We start from the raw sequence: 13,035 nt of genomic DNA, 5'->3' as shown, positions 1-13,035 counted from the left end.
GAGGGCGGGGCTTAACGGCCCCGCGGCCGTGGAGAATCCTGGGGCGGAGCGCGGGCCTGAAACTATCTAGCGGTAATTCTCAGGCAGTTCGCTGTTGAGACCGCAGGTACAGCGGGAGCGCAGCGTTGGGTTGGTACGGGGACCAGCTAGGCTGCTAGCCGGGCCCCTTTTGGGGGCAACACAGGGCGTTATGGTCCCAAGCCAGAGGTGGCTCGAGGTGCGCTGGGCACGGGCTTCTGAGCCCTGTTCTCTCAGCGCAGCCTTCTCTACTCTCTCGGAGCAGAGTAGGGAATGGGACGACGGTCACGATAGAGCGGGCCCCTGGGCTCTGGGCTGTGCTTGACAGTATAGTGGAAACCCATAGTTCCCAGACCGAAAAAACGCTGCATTCTCTTAGCCCTCCTTTCTGAGTGGTCCTAGAAGGATGGACACAAGTCCTAACCACTCAGGACATCTCAAGCTCACGTAGGATCTATACAACCAAGACTTGATTCCTGAGTTTAGAGGTGATTAGAGGTGGCAGGGCCAGTATCCTGACTTTAGTCCTAGCTCTCGGGAGGATCAGTTTTGCCTCGGGACTGCAATCGAGTTGTTTTGGAGGCCCAGTTGCATCTTAGACAAGTGACTAACAAACCTTTTTTATTATTCCCACATCAGAGTTGTCTTTGGGATCCTCTCTGAGGAAGAGTGGCATCCCTGGTGAGTTCACCTGGGCTAATCTCAGCTGGAAGGAGTACTCCTAGGAATTTTTGTGATTAACTGTTTTTAGCAGTATTACTCCCCTCTTCCCCGGGGGGGTGGGGGGGGGAACAACCTTATACACAGCCCCATAATGTAAAGCTTATCTGTTCCACGTGAAGTGGACCTGAGTGAAGTCCTTGGGACCTATGTGGAAAGCAACTGTGTTGTTTACAGGAAGGAGAAATCAACACAAAGGGCAGGATAGAATCATTGTGTAATGCCTATCCTGCACCCACTCCACAACCCAGGGAAACCCACTTTGGCCATGTACAAAAGGTCTCTCCCTATGGTGGGTGGCCCTCAGCGGGTTCCAGGTCTCATGCCTAAGTCGACACAAGGACTCCTTGTTCAACAAGACTTGTCAGAACAGTAGCCTCACATGGTTTTCTAGAGTCCAGAGGACCCCACCCCTACCATCAAGGACCATCCTGTGGCATCCCAAGCAATCCACATGGCACTGAGCTCAGACCACTACCAGCGAAACTACCCCCAGCCTCTACCCTCCCCACTGCCTTCCAGGGGCCCTCCCAAGTGATATAGAGGAAGCAAAGGCGAGAGGGTGGCCAGAGGCTTTGGCAGAGTGACATTTATTTGCCAGGTTCAGCAGGTACACGGCCCACCAACCTTCATACACCAGAGCAGACCCACAGGCATGCAGGGAGAAGGGCAGGACTACCCCCGAGTGCCAAGCGAGGGCTGGGACCAGTGTGGCTGCCTGCCCAGGCTCTAGTAGGGTCTGACAAAGGGCACCTGCCAGGAGCCTCCATTAGGAAACTGGGGAGCTTTATTCACTCCCTCATTCCAGCAAAAGCAACTCAGCGTGGCCCAGAGACACCTGGGCCTCTCTCTAAGCCTTGATAGAAGGGGAAGTGGGTCATAAACATAGAGAGTGTTCCTGTCTATTTCACTGTTGAATTGAGAGAGCAGAAAATCTGGCCCCGTGAAGGGCAAACCCCCAAATCAGACTATGGGACACTGCCAGGCAGCAGGCCCGCTGCCTGGGATGGAGAGGACTGTGGACTGAGCCTAAGGAGCCCATCTGGGAAGAGCCAGCGGCAGCTGTCCTTGTTCAGCCCAGGGTAAGGACCCAGCTAGGCTGGTACACTAGGTCCTGGATGTGCACTCCGCCCTCCCAGATCTCATCGCCACATCCTAACTGCTCCTCCTTCCCCTTGCAGGCTCCTGAAGCGCAGGGCACAGGGCAGCCCACTGCAGGACCCAGGGGGGCAGGAAAGAAACAGCGCGAGGGTCTTAGGAGAAACGTCCCAGGGACAGAGGTGGGAGCTTCTACCCTCCAACTCATTCTCATTCACTTCTGAGGACCCCCATGGCTACCAAGCAGCACCCCCGGCCATGTGGCCAGTCTTGTCTTAAAGCATTCTGCCCGAGATTACAGCCTTCTCTAACCAGCCTGTTTCCACTCCTAGAGCAGCCCACACACCACAGGCACATACCTTCATGTGCAGGAGCCTAAGACCGCTGACAGGGCCTCGCTGGAGGACCAGCTCTCAGGGCAAGGCCACCCAATTTAGGGCCTGGGAGAGGATGGGACCTTCAGGGCCTGCCTGGGTGGGGGGGAACTGTGAGGCAGAGAGGGGAGGGGGGCAGGGGAGCAGGGACCTCCTGAGTATCCCTAGAGCAGCATCCCACAAGAAACAGAAACTGATGAAGCTAGCAAAAGACAGAAAAAGCCACAAGGAATCCATGCAGGGGCTAGGGCTGGTCCCGCCTCTGGCCTGCCCATCACTCACGCACATACACACAGGAGATGAGACTGGTCTCCTGTGGCCCCCAAACATGCCCCATGCTGGGAGGCAGGGGCGGGGGGGGAGCGAGGGCATCATGCCAGTGACTCTATGTACAGTGAGAAGCCCCTCATCCACTCTCCCACCCTCCTGCCCATCCCCCGCCCCCCACAGCCTGCCCCCTCAGCTGGTCTCCACCCTCCGAGACTCCTGGGCACAGCCAGCAGCCTCTTCCCCTTTACTAGAGGGTGGAGCCTGGCCTGTTGCGCCCCCTGGGGCTGTGCTGTCCGGCTGGGCCAAAGCCGGCTCAGGGGTGGCAACAGCCTTGGCAGCCGGTGTGGCACTACTTTGGGTGGTGGGCACGGTGCTCTCTTCCACGGCTGGTGTGGCTCTCCCATCGGTGGCTGGAGTAACACTTCTGTCGGTGGCTGGGGTGACGCTCCCATCGGTGGCTGGGGTGATGCTCCCATCAGTGGCTGGGGTGACGCTCCCATCAGTGGCTGGGGTGGTACTGCCATCTGTGGCTGGGGTGGCACTACGGTCGGCGGGGGCCACGTTCTCGCTCTTTGTAGCATCACCTGCTGTGGCTGGGGTGGCACTGCCCCCAAAGGCTGAGGCAGCTGCACTTGCAGCCGTGGCCCCGCCTGCAGCCCCAGGGGTGGCAGTATCTGTGCCTGGAGCAGACTGGGCTGCAGCCGTGCCGGACTGCTCTGGGGCCCTGAGCCGTTTCATGAGGGTGGTCACTCGGACAGCTTTCTGAAAGGACAGTGGAGAGAGGCTCAGAATGAGGCTTATGGAAACTGGATCTGTTTCTTCACAAAGGCCAAACCCAGACCATTCCATGAGGCTCTGGCTGCCTCTGACCACCCCAGAGCCAGGGACCCAGCTGCTCAGCACACCTGCCTAAGGTTATAACACTGACCACAGCTACACCTGATGGTTTAAGAAAAGCCTGCGTATGTCTGCAGGGGTGTGATGCAGACAAGAAACTGTGGTGCCAGAAGGAGCACTGAGGATCAAGCCAGGAAAGAGAGCCATCCAAGCCTTACCTTCCACTTAGCTCTGGCAAAGTTCTTTTCAATCTGGGCACAGACACCATCCTTAATGTTCTTATCAGAAGCAGCATTGCCAGAAATCCTGGAAAGGGTACAAGTGTGTCTAGATCTGAGGGCATATGGCCTTCATGGAGACTGTGCCCAACCCTTTCCTTATAAGATCCTAGGCAGACCCTCTGAGCTGGCCTGAGCTCTGGGTACCCCCCTGAAACCCAACTCAAGGCCTCAAGGATGGAGGCTGCTAGGTGTGAAGAAGACAGAGGACAAGGAACCCTTGGCCTCTCCTCCCATCCTTCCTGCCCGCCCCCCTGCTCCCTGCTCACCACTCATGGGAGATGGCCTCTTCTGCAGTGATCCGCTGGTCTTGCTCCACCTCCATCAGCCTTGTGACCAGGTCTTTGGCTGGGAGAAAGCCAGGGAGAGTCTAGGCATGGGCACCCCTCTCACAGTCTAGAGGTGATGAATGGGCTCGGGGATGGGATCAGAGTCCAGCAGAGAAGGTTGACAGCAGTCCCGCACATCAGCCCTTTACTCTGCCCTCATGCTGGGCACCTCCTTACCTGCCTGTGAAATGTCATCCCAGTATGGAGAGTCAAACTCATAATCGCCAGCCAGGATTTTGCGGAAGAGATTCTTGTCGTGGTTCTCATAGTCATCTTCCTCTACCTCCTCATAGAAAGGTGGATTCCCTGAAAGCCTGCATGGGGGCCCACACTCAGGGTCATTCAGGAAGGCCATGGATGCAGACCCTCTTCCCACCTCACTGCTAGCCTGTTTGCCCACTTATCCACTCACAGGATGTACATGATGACTCCAATGGCCCAGCAGTCCACAGGGCGTCCATACCGCTGCCGGCCTACCACCTCTGGGGCTGCAAACAGGATCCATCTGCTGGTCAGTATCAGCCCTGGCCTGGCCTTGTACCACCCACACCCATTTGCTGGGATGGGGACTTCCTCCTCCACTACCCAGAGTCAGTCTTTGAAGGCTGTGTCCCACCCTGCCCTGCCCCACTCCCTGCTTGCCCAGGTATTCGGGGGTTCCACAGGGCTCCTTGATGAGGCCATTCTCTAGCTTAGCCAGGTGAAAGTCGCTGATGACGATCTTTGAGTTCTTCAGTCTGTTGTAGTAAACCAGGTTCTCCAGCTGCTCCAGCCGGGAATGGCATGCGAGTAGGCAGATGAAGACACCATGAAACCCTCAGAGGGTGGACCATGGCCCTGAAGTGCTGCCCACCCCAGCCCCGGGCCAGTTGCCAACTGACCCTTCGACCTGGTTGCCGGCCTCACCTTGAGGTTCCTGTGCACGATCTTGAGTGAGTGCAGGTAGGCCACCGCCTCCAGGACCTGCCGCACCACGTTGCTCGTGTCTCGCTCCGAGTAGTAGCCCTGGTCCAGGATCCAGTCAAACACCTCCCTCCCCGTGGCCCTGAGGGACACCAGCCCCTGAGCCTGGCGTGGGCAGGATCGGGGGTGGGGCAGGAGTATGTGGGCAGGCTACCGACACCAGGCAGCTGGCTGGGCAAGGCACATGGGCCTGGGACCCCAAGGGTCCAGAAGGGGGGCTTGCCCTGGCTGCAGAGGGCAGAGCAGGTATAGACCTGGGAGGACTAAGGACTCCTGGAACCCCAGACCCACACTCACAGCTCCAGGAAGATAAAGTACTCCTTGCGAGTCACAAACACATCCACCAATTGCAGGATGTTCGGATGCTTCACCCTGGCAGCAGAGAGAAGAGCCAAGCGCTAGAGCTGGGTGAAGCCCCTCAGAGAAGCTTTGGTGGGCCACAGCACACTCACTGGCCGGAGGCTGGTACTGCTTGAGGTCCCTGGCCCTCGGAGCCCTGCCCTGCTTCCTCCCCTCCCCCTCCCCACCCCAGGGCCTCACACTCACATCTTGAGGATGCCTATCTCGTTCTTTGCTGCCTTCCGCACCTTGCGGCCATCCCGCTTCTGGAACTTCTTGCAGGTGTGCAGCTTGCCTGTCGTCTTGTCCTTGGCCCGGAAGATCTCACAGAACTCCTCACTGCAGCCAGCAGGCACTCCACTCAGCCCTGGCCTCAGCATGGGCTGTACTCCACTCCCCTTTCCCCAGCCCTGGCCCGCCCACCCTGGCCCAACAGACCCGGCACTCACGTCTTGATGACCTGTCCCAAATCATATCTGTCAGTCACCTCCGATGGCTGGTTATAGTTCTTCTTGTCGCCCAGAGTCACACACCCAAACGGCATTGCCGGGCTCTGAGCTGCAGACAGGATGGGGTCTGGTTCAGCTGTCCCACTCCTCACTTCTCCACACAATGTAGAGGTTGTCTTTGGGAAACCCCAGCCTGGCTCAGATCAAGCCAGAGGCCGAGTCTACACCAAGAAGGGCTAGAGGGTGGTCAGACTGGGATCCCACCCCTGCCTTTTTGGCCATACTTCCAGCCACTCAGCTTGGCTGCCCACGCTACAGCAGCCCCTGCTTATGAAAAATATATTAAACTGACATATCCTAGAATCATTCTGCATTATGTATAATCAAAAAGAGATTTATCAAATGATTGATTTAAATTTCAGTGATTTCACAGATGAAGGGGGTTGTAGCTACCCACCCATCAGTCATCTCTGCAAATCTAAAGATGCCAGGCGTTGGCAAAGATGTGAAGAACATGAGCACTGCTGGTGGAGGGCAAGTTTCCCATTTGCAAAACAGTTTGGTGAAACTACTGAAGTCGAACATTCCCTAATAACCAGCAATTGCACAGCTGAATATACATCCTATAGAAACATATACATTTGTGCAGCAGGACACTCATACAAGAGTGCTCATGGCTGCAATATTCCGAATTGCCCCAAACTGGAAACAGCCCACATACCCATCAGCAGCAGGATGTATTGTGGGAGAGTCACACAATGGAATATTATTACACAACAATGGAAATGAGGGGAATGAGGGAACTACAGCTCTACCCAACCACATGGTCAATCTCACCAATAAAAGTATCGAGTGAAAAAAACCACATAGAATGTGAATCTATCGATATAGAGTTCAAACCAGTCATCACTAATCTATACTGTTTAAGGATACAGACATATTGGTCAAGCTATAAAGCAATACTAAGAAGTAAACACCATGAGACCTCCTAAGAGAAATAAAACAGGTTGTGATTGGGGGGGTGGATTCTGGAGGACCTATTTCTGAACCTGAGTAGTGGTTTCACAGGTCTGAGCTTTATAATAATTTGGATAAATGTACATACACGTATTGGGTTCATTCCTAGATTTTTGTTATATTTCACAATAAAAAATGTGAGTAAAAATTATGGCCATACGTACTGCCGAATACTTGATCACTGTTAAAAAGAATAAAATAGATCAAAATGTGCTGCAGTAGGACAGTGTGAGAAAAAGAGGACAGAACAGTGGGTAAAGGGTGCTACACTGGGGTAAATTTTTTAAACTTTATGTATCTGTGTACACTCAAAGTCCTTTCTGGAAGAAAATAAGAGTCCCCTTTGGGGGAAGGAATTGGGTGTCAGAGGGGCAGATTTATTCTGTCGTTGTTTAGTCGCTGAGTCGTGTCCGACTCTTTGTGACTCCGTGGACTGCAGCATGCCAGGCTTCCCTGTGCTTCACTGTCTCTCTCAAACATCATCCACTGAGTCGATGATGTCTACCGTTCGTTAATTTCCTGTTAGAATTTGTACTGTGGTTGTTTTTACTGATTTAATAAATACTGCATTCATGCACAGTGCTTGGGGGATTCCTCAGAGGGAGAACCCCCATCTGGGTAGAGAAGCGAGGAAAGGCTTTGAGGAAAAAGCAGCATTAAGGCCGGGCCTTAGAGGGAAAGGATTTGACAAGAGGTGTGCAGGGGTAACGGTCTGGAAAAGCAAGACAAGCCTGTGTTGTGCCTCACTGCCAGGGCCCACAGGAGGCCTGGCCATCGGGCCCAGGGGAGAGGCCTCTGGCCATGGGTGGCTACTCCAGGCAGAAGGAGGAGCACAGCTGGCTGCACTAGGTTCCAGGCACTCTGGCACCTGGAGCGTGGCCCCCCAAGGATCTGCCGCCCTGCCAGCCCAATCCTCACCTGGGATGCAGGGTGGACTGGTGCACCCGCAGGAAAAGGCCTTCGCAGCCCTTGCTCAGAGGTAAACCTCAGGAGGGGAACTGTTGAGAGAGTCCGGACCTTCCCAGATCTGACTCAAAGTTGGCCTCCTTAATGCCTGGTTGGTGTGACACTGGGGTGATAACACGCTTCACACAAAAGGCTGCATTCAAACTGCTCTGCTTCTCTGACTGTGCACGGTCTCTCACCAGCCTGATTAGCACTTGCTGTGCAAAGCGCCTGGCCTGGGGCCTTGAATACCTAGGTGCCCTGCGTGAAGTGATTCACAGCCACAGGGTATGGAGGAGAGAGGACGCTCCCACCCGAGGAAGAAGCTGGCTCAGAGGGACTTTGCCAGCCAGGGTCAAAGGCCAGGACCCACACAAGCCCTGTGGCCGGCCCTGGCTGGCGCTTGCTTCTTCCCAGGAGGTTACTTGCTTCCCAGGGCATCCAGTCCTGCAAAGTCTCCCTCAAATTTGCCCTCCGCATTAGGGAACAAATTCCACCATTCCCTCACCCAGGTTCTTTGGGCTCAGGGAACACAAACGCATTTTTCATCAGCGTGATTCAAGCCAGGGCTTAAGCCATCTTGTGAAGTACTGCAGAAGCAAACGAGAAGCTTTGAAGATCGTCCCCGACTGCGTATCTTTGCCACTGTGGTCACAGCCCGGCTCCTGCATCTGCTGGGAAGGAGCATGTGGCTGGAATCCCACTCTCACAGCTAAGAGCAGAGGCGAGGCCACCCACCACTGCCGGCCACCCATCTCTAAGGCCTAACAATCCGAGGGAGGGGGCTTGCATCAGTTGCCCCGATGGCTCTGGTGTGTAGCGATTCCCTTTCCGGGCTGCAATCCAAGGGCCCTTTACAGGGTGGGAGGGTGATACCTCAACCTGCAAGTCCCCCCAGAGGGCTGGGAGGGACCTATAGCTCAGCTCTGCTGCTCTGCTTACACCATTCCCTCTGGCAGGAATGCCCTTCCCCCTAAGCCTCCCATCAGTATCCTATTTGTCACGGCAGAGTTATTTATAACATTCAAAAAATCAGCAACTACCTAAACAACCAACAACAGGTGACTCGCCAGCTCAACCGCGTCCACTCAGTGGAGGAAGTGTGGGCACTGGCAGGGGCACTATCCATCCTGGCCTCCCTGTGGAGCAGCCTCCACGTGAGCCAAGTGCGGAGACCAGGGCTAAATCTCTTCTTTCCTTGTGATTCCCAATGTTCTAAGGCTATTTGTGCCACATATCATTGGTGACCATCCTGAGGTTCCAGGTTCAACACAGCCCTTTGCTGAGATAACTTCTACCACCTCCACCTCTCCCCAGCCCCACGCCAATAGCTCCCTGCTCAGCCACGCAGTTGTGGGAGGTTTTGTATATGCCTGTCCCTGATCTTGGCCCTGCTTCTGGTCTCGCATATGCACTCAGACCTGCAGGGACCCAGGGCCAGTCTTGGGGGTCTGTCTCCACCATAGGGACCTCTACTCAGTCACATCAACCTGGAGCCATGTCCTGAAGCCTCGTGGCGGGACACACCTGCCTCCCTGCTCCCATGGCTGCCCTGATCTCAGCCAGTCACTACCTCCCTTTACCCATCTAACTGCACTCACTCGCCTCCACCCGCAACCTGGCCCCGGGGCGAAGAGAGGAGAAAGAGGGGCCCTGCTTCCGATTAGCATCTTGGTCCCTTCTACCCCCACCCACTCTCCCATCTGCTACCCACTGCTGCTGCCTAGGAGGCTGCCGGTGTGTGTACCAAGCCCCAGGCACCTGCTGGCAACAAGGGCAGCCCTGGCCCCAAAGCTGAGAGGAGCAGCTGAGACATCGTCAAGAACAGTAGAAGGCCAGGCAGAAAGAAAGAGTACATTTCTCTCCCCCGCGCCCCACTGCCAAGGCCTAGACAGCCCAGGGTCAACATCCAACAGCACAGAGCTCCCTCCCAGTGACATGGGACCCTGGCTGGACCTCAAGTCCACACTGGGACAAGGGAGGGCACAGAAGTCCCATTGCAGCCATTTCCCTAGAGACATGCTTCTTTCCGTTCTCTGCAGAAAAGCTGACTGGTGTGCACAGGGGGTGGTCCCAAGGGAGCTTGGGGGAAGCACAGAGCCTGGGGAGCCTCTGAGGGAGTCTGAGGGTCAAGCATTCCCTAGCTACTCAGATCTGACCCCTCGGGCAACACTGATGGAGCCTCAGCCTATGGGTGCCTTGGTAATAAAGGGTCCCAAGCGGCCCTATCGCAGCCTAAGGCAAGTCTGGCCCAGGGGAAGCCTGAATGGGACAGAGGCCCCTCCAGAGGTCCAGAGGTCCCACAGAGTCCTGGCCCCTCCTCCACTGGGGTCAGCCTGGTTCTGGCCCCACCTTTCATAGCCATAAACAGGAGTTTCCTGCCACCCTGTCCTCTGCCATGTGGAGCTCCAGATCTTGCAGTAAATCTAGGGAGGCCAGGAGGGGCCCAGGAGGCCTCCAGCAGCCTCCCAACAACTGTGGGCAACACCTCCCGATTTAGTGGCAGCTGTGAACACCAGCCTGCAGGCACCCCCTCCCCTTCCCTGCTGTCTACTTTCAGGGACCAGAGCTGGGTTTCCTGCTGTAATCCACATGCCTTGGTCTGAGCTCTGCCCAGCGTGAGGCAGACATTTCATCCACAGGATGGGTAGAAATAGAGACCTCGCTCTCAGGTCTGTGTCAGGAGGCAGAGTCAAGTTTCTCGTCCACCATCCAGCTGCTTTAGGTAACTGGGAAGGGGCCTGCCCTGGCTGGGCCTTGGTCACTAGTTCCGGCTGCTGACTATCTCCCATCTAATTAGAGCGCATGCGGGGTTGGGGAGAAGGCTCTCCAGTCTTGGGGTGGGCATACAATCCAGTGCTGTCTCCAGAAAGTTCAGCCTTCAAACATGCAGGCTGAGCCAAGAGCCAACTGACCCCTTCCAGGCACCCGGGTTCCAAGCTTTGAGCCCCTGAAGGAAAACCCACTGGCGGCCCCGCTGCCCTTTGAGTGGAGGAGCGGAAATGCTGAGAAGGCCCTGTGAGTATAGGGTTGCTATGGTGATGGAAGTTTTTAAAAGGGGGGAGGGGTAAGGAGAGGTGTTATTCAAACCCCTTCTCCAGGAATTCCCTGAGATTTTTGTCCTGAATGGGTTCTGTGACCCTGGTCTCCATCAGGGAAGAACTGAGAGACTTTAGGAAAGAGAGGGGCAGGGCCACAGAGAGACAAAGGCACAACCTGTGGTGGAAGGGGGGTAAAGAATTCATATAGTAAAAAGGACGCAGGCACAAGGACACAGGAGAAAAGGTGGGCTGGGAGTTTTGAAGGGGCCTATGGATGTCCAGCAGAGCCCTAATGTCTCCATGACCATGTGCTCTGCACACCTGGGCCAGGAGCTGCCCCTGATGCCTGGACCTGCCCCTGATGCCTGGACCTTTGAGACTGACCCCTCCTGTATCCCCCTAGACATGCACTGAACTTGGTGTGGGAAGAGGCCATCTGTTGTGGTCCCCTCGGTCCCAACAGTTCCTCAGCCCCTCTCCCTGTCACCAACGCAGCTTAGGTAAGGCAGTTCCAACATGCCGAAGGCACAGGCGTGGGGGATGGAATGAAGCTTGGAGACCTGGCTACTTCCCTTTGCAGCCCCTCTTGTCAGCTGACCCAGCTCTGCCTGGACGCACCAGCCCCCCCACCCCACCCCCATCTGCTCTTCCCTAGAGGCCTTGGGTCCCCAGGGCCTCTCTGGCAGCTCAGCCTCATTCCCTGCCACGGCTGCCCCCCTCCCCAACAGTGGATTTTGCCTGAAGGCCAGAAACAGCACCCTGAGCAGTCTAGAAACAGGAAAGCAACTGCACAGCATCCTCCCCACCCCACCAACTCTGCCTCAGTTTCCCTGGATGGAGATCACTGACTCTGTGGCCTTCTCCCAGGGCAAGGACTGCCCACCTGCCAGGACAAGGATGGGAGAGGAGGGCCAGCAGCTGATATGGGAAGAGGCAGCTGATACGGGAGGAGGAGGAGGATCCCTACCAAATACTGTAAATGAAAAGGAGAGAGACCTCTGCTCCAGCCCAGGGCCCAGCCTGACAGAGAGGGGAGCGGAGACACCAATTTCTCAGTTGAGGAAAATCGGGCCCAGCAGGTGCCTAAAGCTGACAGGAATTGACTGGGGATGGGGGACAGGGAGGACACCAGGTCCCTGCAGGTGGTCCTTGGGGGGCTCAAAGCCACCCTTGGAGGAGGGTGGCTGGCCAGAAGCTGGACTGCTGCAGACTGAGCTTTTGGTGATGGACAGAGAGCCCTGCTTCCTCGGAGGGAACCTGGTGAAGCAGGCTCTGCCTAGGGGGTGCAGACAAAAGCCGTTTGGCACAGCTATGGGGGGCTGGGAGAGCCTAGGGTCTCTGCCAGACGCTACAGGCGGGGGAAGGCAGACTCACTCTCTCATTGTTCACCCTACCAGCCGGGGGCTCTGCTCCCTAACCGTGCTGCCACCCTGACCCCCTTCCCCAGTGCTGCTGACTCGCCCCCGCTGGCACAGCAACACACATGCGGGAGGCACACGTGTGAGCACCAAGCCCCGCACCTCCCGGCAGAAACATGTGCGTCCCCCCACCCCCACCGCGCAGCGCTGGGTCGGTGTCCTGGACCCTCGGGGAGGCCGCCGAGTTAAGGCTCGGAAGCTGGATCTCGCCTAGGGGGCTGCTGGTCCCCAGGGGCTTGAGCCTCCTCCCCCACCCCGCGGCAGCCCCGCCCAGCCCCCTTCAGGTTGTCGCCCATAAAGAACTCTCGTTGTCATGGAAATTAGTGACTGCTTAGCTGGAGGGAGGGGGGGTCCGGGGGCAGTTGGGAGGGGCTGGAAGCGGCTTTGGGAGTCCAGAGGGACCTCTGAGCCCTCGCCCCCAACCCCCTGGGGCAGCTCAATGTTGGAAGGTTACTGTTTTCACAGGGAGACGAGGGGTGGGATGGGGGACAAGGAGGGGAGATTGGCCTGGACTTGAGTCTCAGAGGCTTCCCTTGGGACCCCCGAGCCGTCTGAGGTGATGGGGAACTTCAGCCCAACCCCGCACGCCCAGCCCTGGATCTGCAGAGCCCGCGTACTCTGCCCCCGCCAGGACCCCAAGCCGTTGCAGCGCCCCCGCGCACTCGGCTACCCAAACCTCGAGCCAGAGACCCAATCCCTTAAGACCTCGCAACGTGCGTTCCGGGGGCCCACCCCTCCCGGCTCACCCCGCACCTGCAGCGCTGGTCGGTCACTGGGAGGATGCGATCGCGGGTTCAGTGGGGGCGCCGAGGGCTACGGGGGCGGCGGGCAGAATCCGCTCCGGGCACGCGGGGCAGACGCGGCGCCAGCTGCAGCCACTTCGGCTCGCGAACCTCCAGCATCTCCCGCCGCTCGCCGGCACCGGATTCGCACCCCGGG

General features: G+C 56.9%; 1 protein-coding gene and 1 long non-coding RNA gene across 5 annotated transcripts; one reads left to right on the top strand and one right to left on the bottom strand.

The window, feature by feature from the left end:
- The first annotated feature begins 13 nt into the window (after positions 1 to 13).
- On the top strand, positions 14 to 6,843 carry LOC105603538 (uncharacterized). Of its 4 annotated transcripts, XR_001022765.5 has the most exons (5): positions 14 to 106; positions 658 to 699; positions 4,339 to 4,435; positions 4,671 to 4,866; positions 5,241 to 6,843. It is a non-coding gene; the product is annotated as an uncharacterized LOC105603538 (long non-coding RNA). The 4 variants fall into 4 exon arrangements; XR_009597520.1 differs by having other exon boundaries at positions 4,671 to 6,843; XR_009597518.1 differs by having other exon boundaries at positions 4,339 to 4,866.
- On the bottom strand, positions 1,313 to 13,001 carry CAMKV (CaM kinase like vesicle associated). The gene is made up of 11 exons (XM_027957615.2): positions 12,850 to 13,001; positions 5,676 to 5,784; positions 5,434 to 5,565; positions 5,185 to 5,259; positions 4,831 to 4,969; positions 4,567 to 4,687; positions 4,337 to 4,412; positions 4,102 to 4,238; positions 3,865 to 3,943; positions 3,536 to 3,623; positions 1,313 to 3,242 (listed from the first exon to the last, which is right to left on the bottom strand). The coding sequence occupies exons 2-11, from the start codon at positions 5,768 to 5,770 to the stop codon at positions 2,670 to 2,672; spliced, it is 1,515 nt and encodes a 504-aa protein (XP_027813416.1). The 5' UTR covers positions 5,771 to 5,784; positions 12,850 to 13,001; the 3' UTR covers positions 1,313 to 2,669.
- Between the last annotated feature and the right edge of the window lie 34 nt (positions 13,002 to 13,035).

This window comes from Ovis aries, chromosome 19 (assembly GCF_016772045.2).
Source record: "Ovis aries strain OAR_USU_Benz2616 breed Rambouillet chromosome 19, ARS-UI_Ramb_v3.0, whole genome shotgun sequence".
NCBI classification, from domain to species: domain Eukaryota; kingdom Metazoa; phylum Chordata; class Mammalia; order Artiodactyla; family Bovidae; genus Ovis; species Ovis aries.
The sequence above is the reverse complement of the archived record's forward strand: the minus strand, read 5'-3'. Positions and strand labels throughout refer to the sequence as shown.